Below are 14023 nucleotides of genomic sequence, written 5' to 3' on the forward strand. Positions count from 1 at the left end.
TTTCGATGAGAGACGCGAGATGCGGATTGATCTGGGCGATATGCAATGTTTCGGTACATGGCCAATTGTTCAATTCTGCTCTGGCTGGTTCTGGAGCTCTTTTACCATGTGCAATGGCTTTCAAAGACGACGTTACCATATGGTATTTGGAAAATGAGTATAAGTAGTTGATGCAATGCAAAACTCTCAATTTGCTTGGAGAGAATTTGAGAAGAGAAATAAATAAATAGATGAAAAGAGGAGAGGAGGAGAAAAGAACAAAAACTAGGTTCTTTTTGGATGGTTATGATAATATCATTTTTGAGAATATGATGCTTGTTCCATAGGATAATTTTATTTGGTTTTCAAATGTACAAAAACTAGTATTTCTCTCTAGTTTAATATGAGAATTCTAGTAGTCATTTCAAGATGGCCATTATGTCCTTAATGTGTGTATGAACAATATAAGGAATAATCAAAATTTTAACTCAAAAACTTATTAAGAATATATACTTAATTAAATTTATATTTTAAAATTTTCCATCATTATAAAGTAAAAAAATTCAACATGTTAGAAGTTATTTATCGAAATAATTAGGGGCAATGTGTAGTAACCCGACCCCGAAAAAAAAAAAAGAAGAAGATATTTTGGAGAAGATATTTTGAAAAGAGATATTTTGAGATATTTATATATAAATGTCTTGGAGGAGATATTTATTTAAACTACTTAAGGGCTAAGTTAGGATTTATTCTATAAATTCTCTCATTCTCTCTCTCTCTTTCTAAGATCCTTCGCCGTTCGTTGTACGTTTCAAAAAACGGAGGGTACTGCGTGGATCAGAAGAGAAAACTCTATACTTTTAGTGGATCGGATCATCGTTTCGGAGAGTTTCGGATTTTCCCAAGAATCAAGGTAGGAATCTGATCCTAATTTTAATTGGATATTTGGATAGCAATAGAAAACATAGTAAGGTTATGTTTTGTGGTTTTAGGTTTTCGGGATCTCGAGTTGTCGTTTTGGACCGTTTTTGTACGAAGTTTCATTTCGAATATAAAGTAAGGGGAACTTGATTACAACAGCTATTTTGAAAAACTAAACCGCTAAAAAATTAGTTTATGTTATTATGTATGATTTAAATACTTATTTGTGAAATTCTACTGAGTAGAAATGCCGGTTTGACGATTTTACGATTTTTGGTAAAAACGAGGATTTCGACGTGTGATTTCCAAATTTTACAAATATTGTTTATTTGTGTTTATACTATAGTAGAAGAGGCTCGAATCCTTTATTTATTCAGTTAAACTATGTATATTGAATTTCTATCATTTAGTGGGTTTTTGTATTAAACTTGTGTGATATATGTTGATATGGGAATGAATAAATTTTCTATACTATTGAAATAGAATATGGGAATGAAGTTCCAAATTTGTTATATTGATAATGTGAATAAACAGAGGCTGGTAATACACCGAGCCGCATCAGTAAACAAAGAAGGGTAAACTGAGTGGAAAGACACCGGTTTGAACCCAATGCTATTATGTGAATTTGTGAAAAATACTGAAAATGCGCAAGTTATTATATTTGTATAAATTGAATTTATGATACACAGAACCACAGCTTGAGAGTCTCAGGAGGGTTGAAAAATACTTTCTTTGCAGGGTGAAATGAAACCACTGTTATATGATATGGCACGATATCGTAGCTAGATGTACACGTGCAACCACACGTACTAAACGATGTGGGTATCAAGATGGTCGGCTAGCAGGGTGAAACCATTGGCTGATATTGGGCCAATGGAGGCAGTTGGGTCGTATGTAGGTACTCGGCAGTGGCTACACGAACAGGGCATTGGACGAGTACCAGTGCACAACTCGAGCCACGGGGTAAAACTGGTTATAGGGATATTTTGCTGTTGGTCATCTGATAAATCATTAAATGGTCGAAAGACAGATGTGGGAATTTTGTAATATGAATAATGATATAACTGATGCATTACTGTATTGAAAATATTTGATTTATATTACAGATGTTGAATGAAAATATGCATGTATGCAGTCACACACAGTTGTAACTCCTTCTTCTTTACTGAGAGGTGTCTCACCCTATCTTACAACCTTTGTTTTCAGGTCCGTCCGTGCGTCGGTCCTAGTAGATAAAGGGACTGGGGAGGTTATTTTGGTTAACTTACGTAAGCATCCAAATTTTGTACTAAACTTGATGAAAGTCCTTTTAGGAGGGTTGTAATATGACGATTACTCTAAGTCCGAATGTATGTAAATTATGGATGTATTAGTGAACTCTGGTATAAGGCTAGTAGTAATCCCAATGGATGTTTATGTTTTTCCGTGACATTTACATCATGATTATGTATGATTTACACTCGTATGTCCCTGTTTAGGGAGGGTTGTTTCCATATCTTGAACAGGTATAGATATTTGATGTATGTGAGTGACACCTGAGTCCGTGTAAAGGGCCGGGTCATTACACAATGTTTTCTCAACCATCGTTATAACTAGGAAGGAAAAAATGCAAAATCCTACGAATTACATCCCCCCTTCATCTTTCACCACTATGTACTATAAAAGGTCTCTCTCTCTCTCTCTCTCTCTCTCTCTCTCTCTCTCTCTCTCTCTCTCATTTTTTTTAGATATAGAAAAATACTTGAAGAGAGTAGACCCATAGAAAGGATGAGAGGAGAGGAAAGATAAAGAGAAGAGAGATATTTTGTATAAGGCTGGTTTCAAATCATTTTGTAATTTTTCCTGAGATAGCGAAACTTTTGATTCCATTCGCTCGTGGAGTAGGCATAACCAAACCACGTAAATTTTTGTCCCATCTATATTTATTTTCCTATATCTTTTATAACACGTTATCAGCATGAGACTTTAACCAACTGAGATATTTTTTTAAAAAAATCATATTTAATTTATTTATTTCTTATAAATTTTACTCCACAAGAATATAATATTATCTAGAAGAGAACGTCTTTTAAAGTTTATAAAGTACCAATCTCCAGAAGAGATGATAAGATAGTCCTCCTGAAGAGACTATATATTTAATCTCTTGAAGAGATAGACCTCCTAAAGAGGTAATATATTTAAATATCTTATCTACGTATTTAATCTCCCAAAGTGATAGACCTCCTAAAGAGACTATATATATACTCTTCAGAAGAGATGGTAAATATTACCTCCTAAAGAGGGTATATTTTTAACCTCCCGAAGAGATGTTCAAATCAACCTCCTGAAGAGGATATATTTTTAATTTCCCAAAGAGATGTTCAAATCGACCTCCTCAAGACGAGACCATGGGTATGGTTGTGGGCATGGTCATGGCCATGATTGAAATAATCACCGACATCGACGTGAGATTACAATCCCCCAAAAGACGGATAACCTTCAGAAGAGGGATGACCCAGAAATGGGATAATGATCAAAATCAGCGACCTAGACATCATGAAAATGAATGCTATAGATGCGGAGGAAAAAGTCATTGGTGGCGTACCTGTCGTACGCTTATACACTTGATAGATCTATACCAAGCCTCTATAAATGAAAAGGAAAATAGTAAAGAAGTAGAAATAAATTTTTTTGATTTTCTTACAAATCAAGACGAAAATAATGATGCAATATAAGATGTAAAGTAAGCAAAATTTGATTTTAAATAAATAAACTATCATATTTATTATTGCTATGATTAATTATAATAATGAGTTATTATTATTTTTATTGTTTTTGGGAAGAAACAAATTTTATAAAAACTACCAACTTTATCTTCTTAACTATATTATACAAAATTGAAGTAGTAGAATCATATAATGTCTTGCACCATAAGTGTAATGATCTAAAGTTATTTACACTTTGGCATGATCGTCTTGAACATCCTAGAGATATAATGATGCGAAAAATCATTGAGAATTCACATGGTCATCTACTAAAGAATTAGAAGATTCTTTTATCAAGTGATTTCATATGTACTACTTGCTCTCAAGGAAAATTAATTGTCAAATTATCTATTTCAAATATAAGTCTTGAATCTCCTAGTTTCATACAAAGAATTCATGATGATATATACAGACCAATACATCCACCATTTGGACCATTTAGATATTTCATAGTCTTAATTGATGCATCTACTAAATGGTCACATGTTTCTCTACTTTCTACTCGTAATATCGCATTTACTAGATTTCTTTCTTGACTGATTAGATTACATGCTCATTTTCCCAATTATTCAATTAAATCAATTCATTTGGATAATGCTGGTGAATTTACATCTCAAACTTTTGATAACTATCGTATGTCACTTGAAATAGATGTTGAACATCCCGTTGTTCATACACATACACAAAATGGTTTAACTGAATCTTTTATTGAGAGACTTCAACTCATTGCTAGACCTATGATTATGAGAACCAAATTGCCTTTATCTGTTTAGAGACATGCTATTCTTCATGCTACGTTTTTAGTTCATATAAGGCCAACTACTTACAATAATATTTCATCCATGCAATTAGTTTCTAGGCAACAAGTTGATATATCTTATTTAAGAACTTTTGGTTGTGCTGTATATGTTCCTATTGCCTCTTCTCAAAGAATTAAAATGAGTCCTCAACGTAAGCTTGGTATCTATGTTGGTTTTGATTCCCCTTCTAGTATTAGATATCTAGAACCTTTAATGGGTGATTTGTTTAAAACACGGTTTCAAGATTGTCATTTTGATAAAACAGTATTCCTTACAATCAGGGGAGCAAAATAAGTGCTTGAAGCACAACATGAAATCACATGGAATGCTATGAGTTTATCTCATTTAGATTCTAGGAAAAATCAAAGTGAACTTGAAGTTCAAACGATTATACATTTGCAAGGGATTGCAAATCAGTTACCAGATTCTTTTGCAGATACTAAGGCCATATTAAAATCTCATATACTTGTAACACCCCGAACGTGAGAGTGGGGCCCAAGGTGTTATGTGTTCCATTCATAGATCTTTGACACCACTTATAACACCCCAAACCCGAGAGTGAGGTTCGGAGGGTTATATTAAATAATTCTCTCTAATACCAAATAAATTACACATCGAAAGATTTCCATAACAAATACCAGAGTACTAAAAACCATCCTTTATTACAATAAAAATCCTAGTATCACAATAATAGATCTGAATTAATTAAAACATAAATAAGATATCAACAACAATATTTTCAATATCAATTTAATACATCCTAAGGAATTTCAGAATAACCCAAAATAACAAGATTAGCATTTAATCTAAATCTCTCTATCTAGTCCCACCCACGTTTCCACTACGCTACTCTGATTACTATCATACTTCTCATAGCATCTGAAAAACATTTGATCATGATGGGGTGATACACCTCTTAGTAAGAAATAATAAATTATCATCAGTGTATGACTAATGAGTTTTAGTGTATCATTTATATATAACATTCAATATGTGCTTCATATAAATAACATTTTATACTATATGATATAAATCGTAAAACAATCACATAAATCAATATATCTATCTCCTTACTCCTTGACTCATGTTCACGTAACAAGCAATCTATCTATCCTTCGGCGACCACATTTGGGGCATACCCAGACACTCACTGACATTGGGCCCTCTTCTAGCACCCTACCCTGTACGATAGGCCTGCTCAACAAGCCTTCCCAATTTAGCAAGCCCTCAGGCTAAGACCCGAGGATCAGAGTGTTACATATCGCCATCCTCCTCTGCCTAGATATCACCAAACATATCCCTCAGATATACAATTGCACAATACATCAGTACCATATTCATAACACTCTTTCTACATTACTTTCAATCATCCACGTGTTCTCAATAGGTTTAATTTATACAATAACTAAAATAATCTTATGCCACACATTTGAATATTAAACCATAATTTGATAAACTTTCATATAGTCATATATCTCAATATATACTCAGATTAAAAATCATCATAATATTTATATACTCCTATATTTCAATTTAATTGGTTAATCTTTAAAAACAGCTGACATAATTTATTCCCCTTACCTGATCCTGAAAAAAAGCCTACCCAGTTCCCTAGAACAAAACTCTAGCTTCCGTAAACTTGCCACAGAGAGAAAGCCAGCAAGCCAAGAATGGAGAGGGACAATCAGAGAGCTAACCAGAGCCCTGGGAGACCTTAGGAGAGCGAGAGATACAAAGGAGAGAGACAACTCAACTGGAGGGTCGAAACCCTAATAGAGAGAAAGAGAGGAAATAAAATTTTCTAAAAAAAATGAGCTTAAACCTATTTATAGAGAAGTTGGCCCGTAGGAAACCATCGATGGTTTTTCTGGGCTTTAAAAACCATCGACGGTTTGGCACTTAATTTGCTTTTGGTAGTTGTAACCGTCGGTGGTTTTTCTAAGATTCCCTGAAACCATCGACGGTTTGGTCTTGTGCCAAACCAATTTTCTTCTTTCCTTTTCTTTATTTATTTTTATTTATTTTTTTGGGTTCGGGTCTCTACAATACCTGCTGCAAATATTCCAGCACATATTGATGTCCTTGAAGGACAACAACCGGCTAATAAACCTAAACCACAAGTTAAGCGTGGAAGGTCTATTGGTGCAAAAGATAAAACTCCCCGAAGGAGAAAATTAAAATTTGTAAACACTCCAAAATAGGTTACAAAGGTGGATAATCCATTTGACATTCACAAATCCGTTTATCCTGAAAATGAAATCCCTATTATGGAACCTCCTAAAGAGGGATCTTTTGAAGAGAAAACTCTTGAAGTGACATCCATTGAAAAGAGACAGGTACCTGGAAATAATAATGCGATCTCATTTCATTACACAGGAGAAATGTGGGATAGAAATAAAGTTGTTGTTAACAACATATTTGCATATGTAGTGGCTATTGACATTACTAGAAATAATGAGGATCCTGAACCTAAATTTGTTAATAAATGTCGATATAGAAGTGATTGACCAAAATGGAAAGAAGCTATCACATCATAATAAATTCTCTATTAAAAAGCGATGTTTTAGGACCTGTAGTCCAGACATCAGAAGATGTCCAACCCGTTGGATACAAATGGGTAATTGTGCGCAAGTTAAATGAAAATAATGAAATTACTCGATATAAAGTAAGGCTTGTGGCACAAGATTTCTCGCAGAAACCCGGAATTGATTATGAGGAGACATATTCTTCCGTAATGGATGGAATCACTTTCAGATTTCTTAATTGAGCTAGCAGTCGTTGAACGGCTGAGCATGCGTCTTATGAACAAGTAACAGTATACCTATATGAATCGTTGGATAGTGAAATTTATATGAAAATCCCTGAAAGATTTAAATTGCCTAAAGCAAAATCTAGAAATTAATATTCAATTAAACTCCAACGTTCCTTATATAGACTAAAGCAATTTGGACGCATGTGGTGCAATCGATTAAGTGAGTACCTTGTGAAAGAAGGATTCAGAAATAATCCAATTTTTCCATGCATTTTTATTAAAAAATCAGAATCCGAATGTGCTATAATTGTTATTTATGTTGATGATTTGAATTTAGTTGAGACTCTTGAAGAGCTTACTAAAGCTGCAAATTATTTAATGACCGAATTTGAGATGAAAGATTTAGGAAAGACAAAATATTATCTTGGCCTATAGATTGAACATATAAATGACGAATTTCTTATTCATTAATCTAAATATACCGAAAAGATATTAAGACAATTCTATATGGACAATGTTCATCCTCTGGGATCTCTGATGATGTTGCAATCACTTGATGTTAAGAATGATCCATTTCGACCTCATGATGAGTGAGAGGAATTACTTAGGTCTGAAGTACCATATTTAAGTTTTATCGACTCTTTGATGTATCTGGTCAATTATACAAGACCTGACATTACATTTGCTGTAAATCTACTAGCAAGATATAATTCTGCTCCTACTTGGCGACATTGGAATGAAATTAAGAACATTCTACATTATTTAAGAGGTACGTTAGATTTGGGTCTATTCTACTCATTTAATTCCAAATCTTAAATAGTAGGATATGGAGATGCTGGATATCTATCTAATCCTCACAATACTAAATCTCAAACTAGATATGTACTTTACGAAAAAACTGTTATCTCTTGGACATCAATAAAGTGGACAGTTACAACAACATTCTCTAATTATTTTGAAATACTAGCTATCCGTGAAGCTAGTAGAGAATGCGTGTGGCTCAGATCAATAATTTATCATATCCAAGCAAATTGTAGTCTTCAATCAATTAAAAATATTCCAGCAATTTTATATGAAGACAACATTGCATGTATAGTTTAACTAAGATGAGGATACATAAAGGGTAACAAAATGAAGCATATCTCTCTAAAATTCTTCTGTACACATGAACTCCAAAAGAATGGTGATATAGATGTTCAGTAGATTCGATCAAGTGATAATCTAGCAGATTTGTTCACCAAAGTTTTGCCTACTACAACATTCAAGAAATTGATTCATCTCATCAGAATGAGACTTCTTAAAGATCTTAGTAAAAGGAGTTAATATATAGGTGACATCCAAAGGGGAGTGTTATGAAAAATATGGTTGTCACCCCTTCATCTTCGATGCTTTCATCTTCCACCATGATATATTATAAAAGGGCACTCTCCCTCTCATTTTGTTAGATATAGAAAAATATTTGAAGAGAGTAGACACATAAAAAGGATGAGAGAAGAGGAGAGATAAAGAGAAGAAAGATATTTTGTACAAAACTGGCTCCTAATCATCTTGTAATTTCTCACAAGATAGTGAAGTTTTTGATTTCATTCGCCTGTGGAGTAGGCATAGCCGAACCACGTAAATTTTTGTCTTGTCTCTATCTATTTTCCTACATCTTTTATTACAATTACTTTTATTTTTTTAACTGACTCTAATTTTGCTATTATAATAATTTATTAATTTAAATGTAATAATGGCATGCTGAAGAATTATACATATCCCTGTTGTTAAATAAGGGGGAAAGTTGATCTTGGAGAACAACACAACTATCCTAGTTGTTGCATAAGATATTTAAAACTAAAAATTAACACTTCACTGTCCTATTGCATTGAGAGTGGAATGAACGCATTAGCAATTTGATATATCTTCTAGCATAAATGGTTGCATTGAACATGCATTATCTCTTATCTCAACAAGCTTAAGATCAATGATATGAACAATTTTACACGACATTCAAATCTAGGTAAGTTCAAATGCAAAACTTGAAACTCATGCTCTCAAACAAAAAATTTAAAAAACCAAATCTACTATAAAGTACAAAGTTATCATTCCAAAGTCCAGGGCCAAGATCCAAGCAATTAAAAAGCATAAATGATCATAAAATTACCATTCTATCCATTCTTAACTTTCACTTAGGGATGCATGTTAAGGCAAAGGAAGGTGCATGGGTTTGAAAAATGAATGGTGTTTGATTTGACATCAAGTGTCACGGCTGAGGATCACTCATCTATATTTCTCTTTTCAAGTTCAGTCGAAGGTAAAAGAATTTTAGGGTCAACCTCATTGGAGACCACCTTGTCATCCATGAGTTCCTCTCACCCCACTCCTTTTCCCTTTGCTCCTCAAGAGTAGTTTAAAAGGAAGATTGAATTGAACATCGACAATTGAATTGAACATATTTATAGACAGTCAGTTACATGCCAATTAGAGAATTAAAATAAAGTAACTAAAATAATTTCTCCTCCCACCCCATGTGGAGTCCAATGGTATTAGGAAGGATGCTTATACTCTTGCTAGCAATAAATTAATACTAGCATCATCTCTCAATTTGCTTTTTTTGTTGGTGGGGGGGGCGGGGGGGGGGGGGGGGGAGGGAATCTTAGAACCTCCTTAATGAGCTTAAGATTCCTATGAATTAGGGGAAAGACATAGATCTTGGTAGTTGGAATCTTGGATAGTGACTTACAAAGAGTGCCTTGGTACATGAACAAACAATTTGAATATAGAGCCAGGGAGCAAGCAGTGCTAGAAAATTCAACCTCAACGCCACTAACTTAACATATTCTCCAATAGAGTATTAGTTTGCTATTGCAAGTATGCTCAAAATGGGGGCTAGCTTCATGCTTGGCCTCTATTTGCATTGCAAAAGAGGCTGAATGGAAAAAAGACTCGGATTTCTCTTCGAAATTTTGAGACAAAACCAACTTCCTCTGGCGACTTGTAACACAAGAAAATGCTCAAGAACAAATGAAAAAGTGAAAGAAATAAGTAAGAGATTAACTAGGTTAAAGAAGTGAAGGTGTGAAAAAAGATAATTTAAGTTAAACACTAGGTTGAAGAAGATTAAACGATAGAAGAGAAGTTTCAATGTCCCTTTAAAGGAGCTCAAGAACAACAAAGTGAAAACTTAACCAAGGTGACACTTAAATATGAAGACATTTAATGATTAAGATTGAATGTGTTGGAATGGTTGATATTCCCTCAATTAGACAAACTTGAAAGCATCCCATGTGTACATGCATTGAGTGCCTCTAAAATACAAAGAACAGCAAAATAAATGCAAACGATGGCTAATCTGATGAAAACAATACATCCATAGTGTTGTTCCCATGAACCCAAGTAGGCCGGTCATGAGAGTAGGGGCAAGTGACAACCTACCTCTTGTAGCTTAGCTCATAATTTGAGAAACTGCTAGTGAAACATAATTGCCACAACTATGAAGACATCAACAAAGGTTTATTGCTTGGACGGATGAAACCATTTATATCGATCAAACAGGCATTTTTCTACCGTCAATGCTATTAGGAAATAAGGAACCAAACATACACAAGCTTAAGTTTAGGAGTCTAACTTGCACTTGCATTCACGTACACATAAGAGACTCCATTTAACTGTTGCATACTTTCCTCTCATCCAAATCTAACTTAGGCATCACTGAAAAATCATCTTCCAACTAGTTTGTTTTATAGACAGACTCTTGAAGAATTCATGACACTAACGGCTGAATATTTTTGCACAATCAACACCCACAAAGCACCACTCATGAATTGATCAACTAAAATTATTGATGAACCAGTGAACATGTCCCCTTCCAGAATGGTCTTAACAAAAAATATTTACTGAAAGAAGGGTTTATCATGTAAGATTTGGAATCCATCAATCATAAAATGTTATATTAATATTTAGACCCATTGAAATATTATGAGACTCACATTATACAATACCTTTTGCTTGAATGGATCCAAGTGCCAACATGTATCCTTCAATTAGTGGGTTCTAAATCCAACCGTTCCTTGTAAGTGTAATCAGTCTTTTTAACACTTGAGGAGATTTGAGCTCTTGATTCTTTCTGATCTTCAAATTGATCCAGCTTATTGTTCGTTATGTATTTGGTAGCCTGAGGATAATCATGTTTAGTGAACCACTGCATGAAAAGCTAGGATGGAAGAGCTCCATTGAACCACCTGATCATTGGTCTCAAAAAGTGTGATTACAAGAACCAAAAATTGAAACAGGCTTTGCTCTGCCAATTTAGCCTCTGCTATTCTCTCTGTTTCCCACCATCCTTAGCTGCATAGTTTGCAACAAGAAGTGCACACAAATTAATGAACTAAAATGACCTTTATCAGCTTGAGCCACAGTGAGCTTTTTGCTGATCGGATCTTCTCTGAGATTTTATTGATTGTTGATATTCTCTTGATTGTGGCTTTCCTCTCTACTGCTTTCTTCTGTTCTGCCTTTCTCTGAGCTCTGCTTATCTTCTTCTTCATCTTCTCTAATGCTTCTGCACGTTTCTTTTCCAGCTTGCTCTGCCCCAAAATAAATACACAACAAAAAGAAGCTGGTTCCATTTGTATCGATTGTGCAACTTTTGTTTTTGAAAATATAAATATTTAAATCCTATAATGACACAGAACTCATGTTGGAAAATCAAACCCCATGGGTATTGGGGGAAAGAAAAATCTGCTTTTATACCTCCACTTTCTTCATTTCTTTCATGGCCATCCTCCTCTGTTTCAATTCCCAACCACTGATAGCAGCTTCTTTTACCCGCAACCTGCCAAAAACATTCATGGAAAGAGCTTCTTCGATCAAATTTCATGAGGGAGAGAGACAGAGAGATAATTACTTGTTCATGATTTTCTTATGTTTGGTTTTCTTCCATTCATTAATCTGATCTTCAAGCTTCTGTCTCTTGATTTCATGTAAAAATTCGGGGTACGGCCTTGGACGACTCATAAATCTGTAACGTCCATTGATCGGGCTCTCGAGGTCGTTGGAGGCATCGAAGTCACATAGGCGAGCTGTCAATTCTGAATGCTCGTTCTCCGAATAAACAGAAGGGAATTGCATGCTGGAATTCCCATGATCAATCCCAGCAATTGTAGATTCAATGCTTAAGAACATGGGGCTGTCTTCTTGCTTCGTACCTTTCAATTTTCAAACAGAAGTTAAATAATAACATCTAGAAAGAGAGAGAGCGAGAGAGAGAGAGAGAGAAGCTCTGAAATTCTCACTCTGTAAATCGGATTGGCGGAAACCAAAGTACCTTGCAGTCCTCATCCATTCATCTATTTCAATAGTTGGTGTAGATAGCTTGCCAATTAATTAGGGAACACATAAAATGTAAAACAAAAATCAGAATATTCAAACTAAATACATCAAAGCAGGTGGCGATTAATTAGCGAAAACATAAATGTCAATTTTCTTGAAAGCAGGAAATGGAAATTTTGTACGAAAATAAACTAACAAACACACACCCACTAAACTAAGATGAAGAAGAAAAAGACCCAGAAGATTAAAATCTCTGCTGAAGAAGATCAAAACCCAGAATTTTTTTATTTGAAAATTAACGAACGAAGACTCACCCACTAATCTAAACTGAAGAATTGGAAGACCCAGAAGATGGAAGAAATCGTTTCTTTACCTGATCTTTGGGAGTGAAAAACTCAGTCGATACTTGAGAATGGTGGTTGTCGGGGGAGGAAGAGAGAGATTTATAGGTACGAGGGGTGGAGCCGCTGCCGCTGCTGCAGACCGGCGAGGGAGTATCCGGCAAGTGGGCCATCAGAGAACTCATGCTCCACCCCGGACGGTGGCCGGAGGAGTCGCCCTGACGAGCCATTGCCTCCTCCTTTGCGTTGACATTAACGGTTCTGGGGGAGGAGCCGCCGAGTTGTGAGTTTCCGCCGCCGCCGAAGAGGGAAGCTGCCGGCGAAATGGCGGCGGCGGGTTTGGGGATTTTGTCGGTGGTGTTGCTCGGCGGTAGCGGCGCCCATCCTCTTCCTTTTCCTCTTCCGCTTCCTCTCGATTTAATCATCTCATTGGTGTTTTCTTTAAGTTTCTTAGCGAGGGCGTTGATGCTGTTAGGAATATAGGTTTTGGTTCTTTTTTATCTTCGGTCGTTTATTCCGTTGACGGAGAGAGAGAGAGGGAGTAGTTTGGAGTAGGGATTTTATTTGAAAGCCTTACTACATGTAACCGCCAAAAACTACCCTATTTTAAAAATCCAAAAGTTTTAAAGGCTAGTTGGAGTAGGATTTTATTTGATGAAGAAAGATGGAGAAGAAAAATTATTATTTTTATGATATATATATTTTTTTCTTTAGCAAGAAATGTTATTAAAATAAAAAAGTTTTAAATATGATTAAAATTTTAGAAAAAAATAAATATTAATTATGTGTAAAATTAAATTTTTGTTATGAAACGTGAGACAATTATGATGAATAGTAAAAAAAAAACAAAGAGATAGATAAAGTAATAAAAACACGGATTTAACGTGGTTCGGTAGTATGTCTATATTTACAGGAGCAACCGGTGGTTAAATTTCAATATATTAAAGTAGAAATAAATTTATACTAACCCTAACCATACATAGGTATTAGAAAAATTCTTCAAACATCCCTGTACCGTATTGCGGGGGTGTTGCTCCCACACCCCCATCCTATTAATCATTCAAACCAATAAAACAAAAAATTATAAGCCCAAAAGACAGATGTCATCGTTTCCCCTCCACTTCGCTTCACTTTCATCATCAGCGTGCTTTCTCTGTACATGTATTCCATTCG

At 34.9% G+C, this 14023-nt stretch overlaps 1 protein-coding gene across 1 annotated transcript; it reads right to left on the reverse strand.

Annotated features, from left to right (window-relative positions):
• Nucleotides 1-11002: 11002 nt before the first annotated feature.
• LOC131164971 (remorin 4.1-like) lies at nucleotides 11003-12379 on the reverse strand. The gene is made up of 3 exons (XM_058122541.1): nucleotides 12085-12379; nucleotides 11931-12012; nucleotides 11003-11764 (listed from the first exon to the last, which is right to left on the reverse strand). Exons 1-3 carry the CDS (start codon nucleotides 12360-12362, stop codon nucleotides 11558-11560), a joined length of 567 nt encoding a protein of 188 aa, XP_057978524.1. The 5' UTR covers nucleotides 12363-12379; the 3' UTR covers nucleotides 11003-11557.
• Nucleotides 12380-14023: the final 1644 nt, after the last annotated feature.

This window comes from Malania oleifera, chromosome 9 (genome assembly GCF_029873635.1).
Source record: "Malania oleifera isolate guangnan ecotype guangnan chromosome 9, ASM2987363v1, whole genome shotgun sequence".
Classification (NCBI taxonomy): domain Eukaryota; kingdom Viridiplantae; phylum Streptophyta; class Magnoliopsida; order Santalales; family Ximeniaceae; genus Malania; species Malania oleifera.

Coding starts and splice junctions, on each gene's coding strand:
- LOC131164971 (XM_058122541.1), bottom strand. CDS start 12,362: ATGTTCTTAAGCATTGAATCTACAATTGCTGGGATTGATCATGGGAAT. Junction 12,013..12,084: donor CATAAGAAAATCATGAACAA/GTAATTATCTCT, acceptor TGTTTTTGGCAG/GTTGCGGGTAAAAGAAGCTG. Junction 11,765..11,930: donor AAGAAATGAAGAAAGTGGAG/GTATAAAAGCAG, acceptor ATTTTGGGGCAG/AGCAAGCTGGAAAAGAAACG.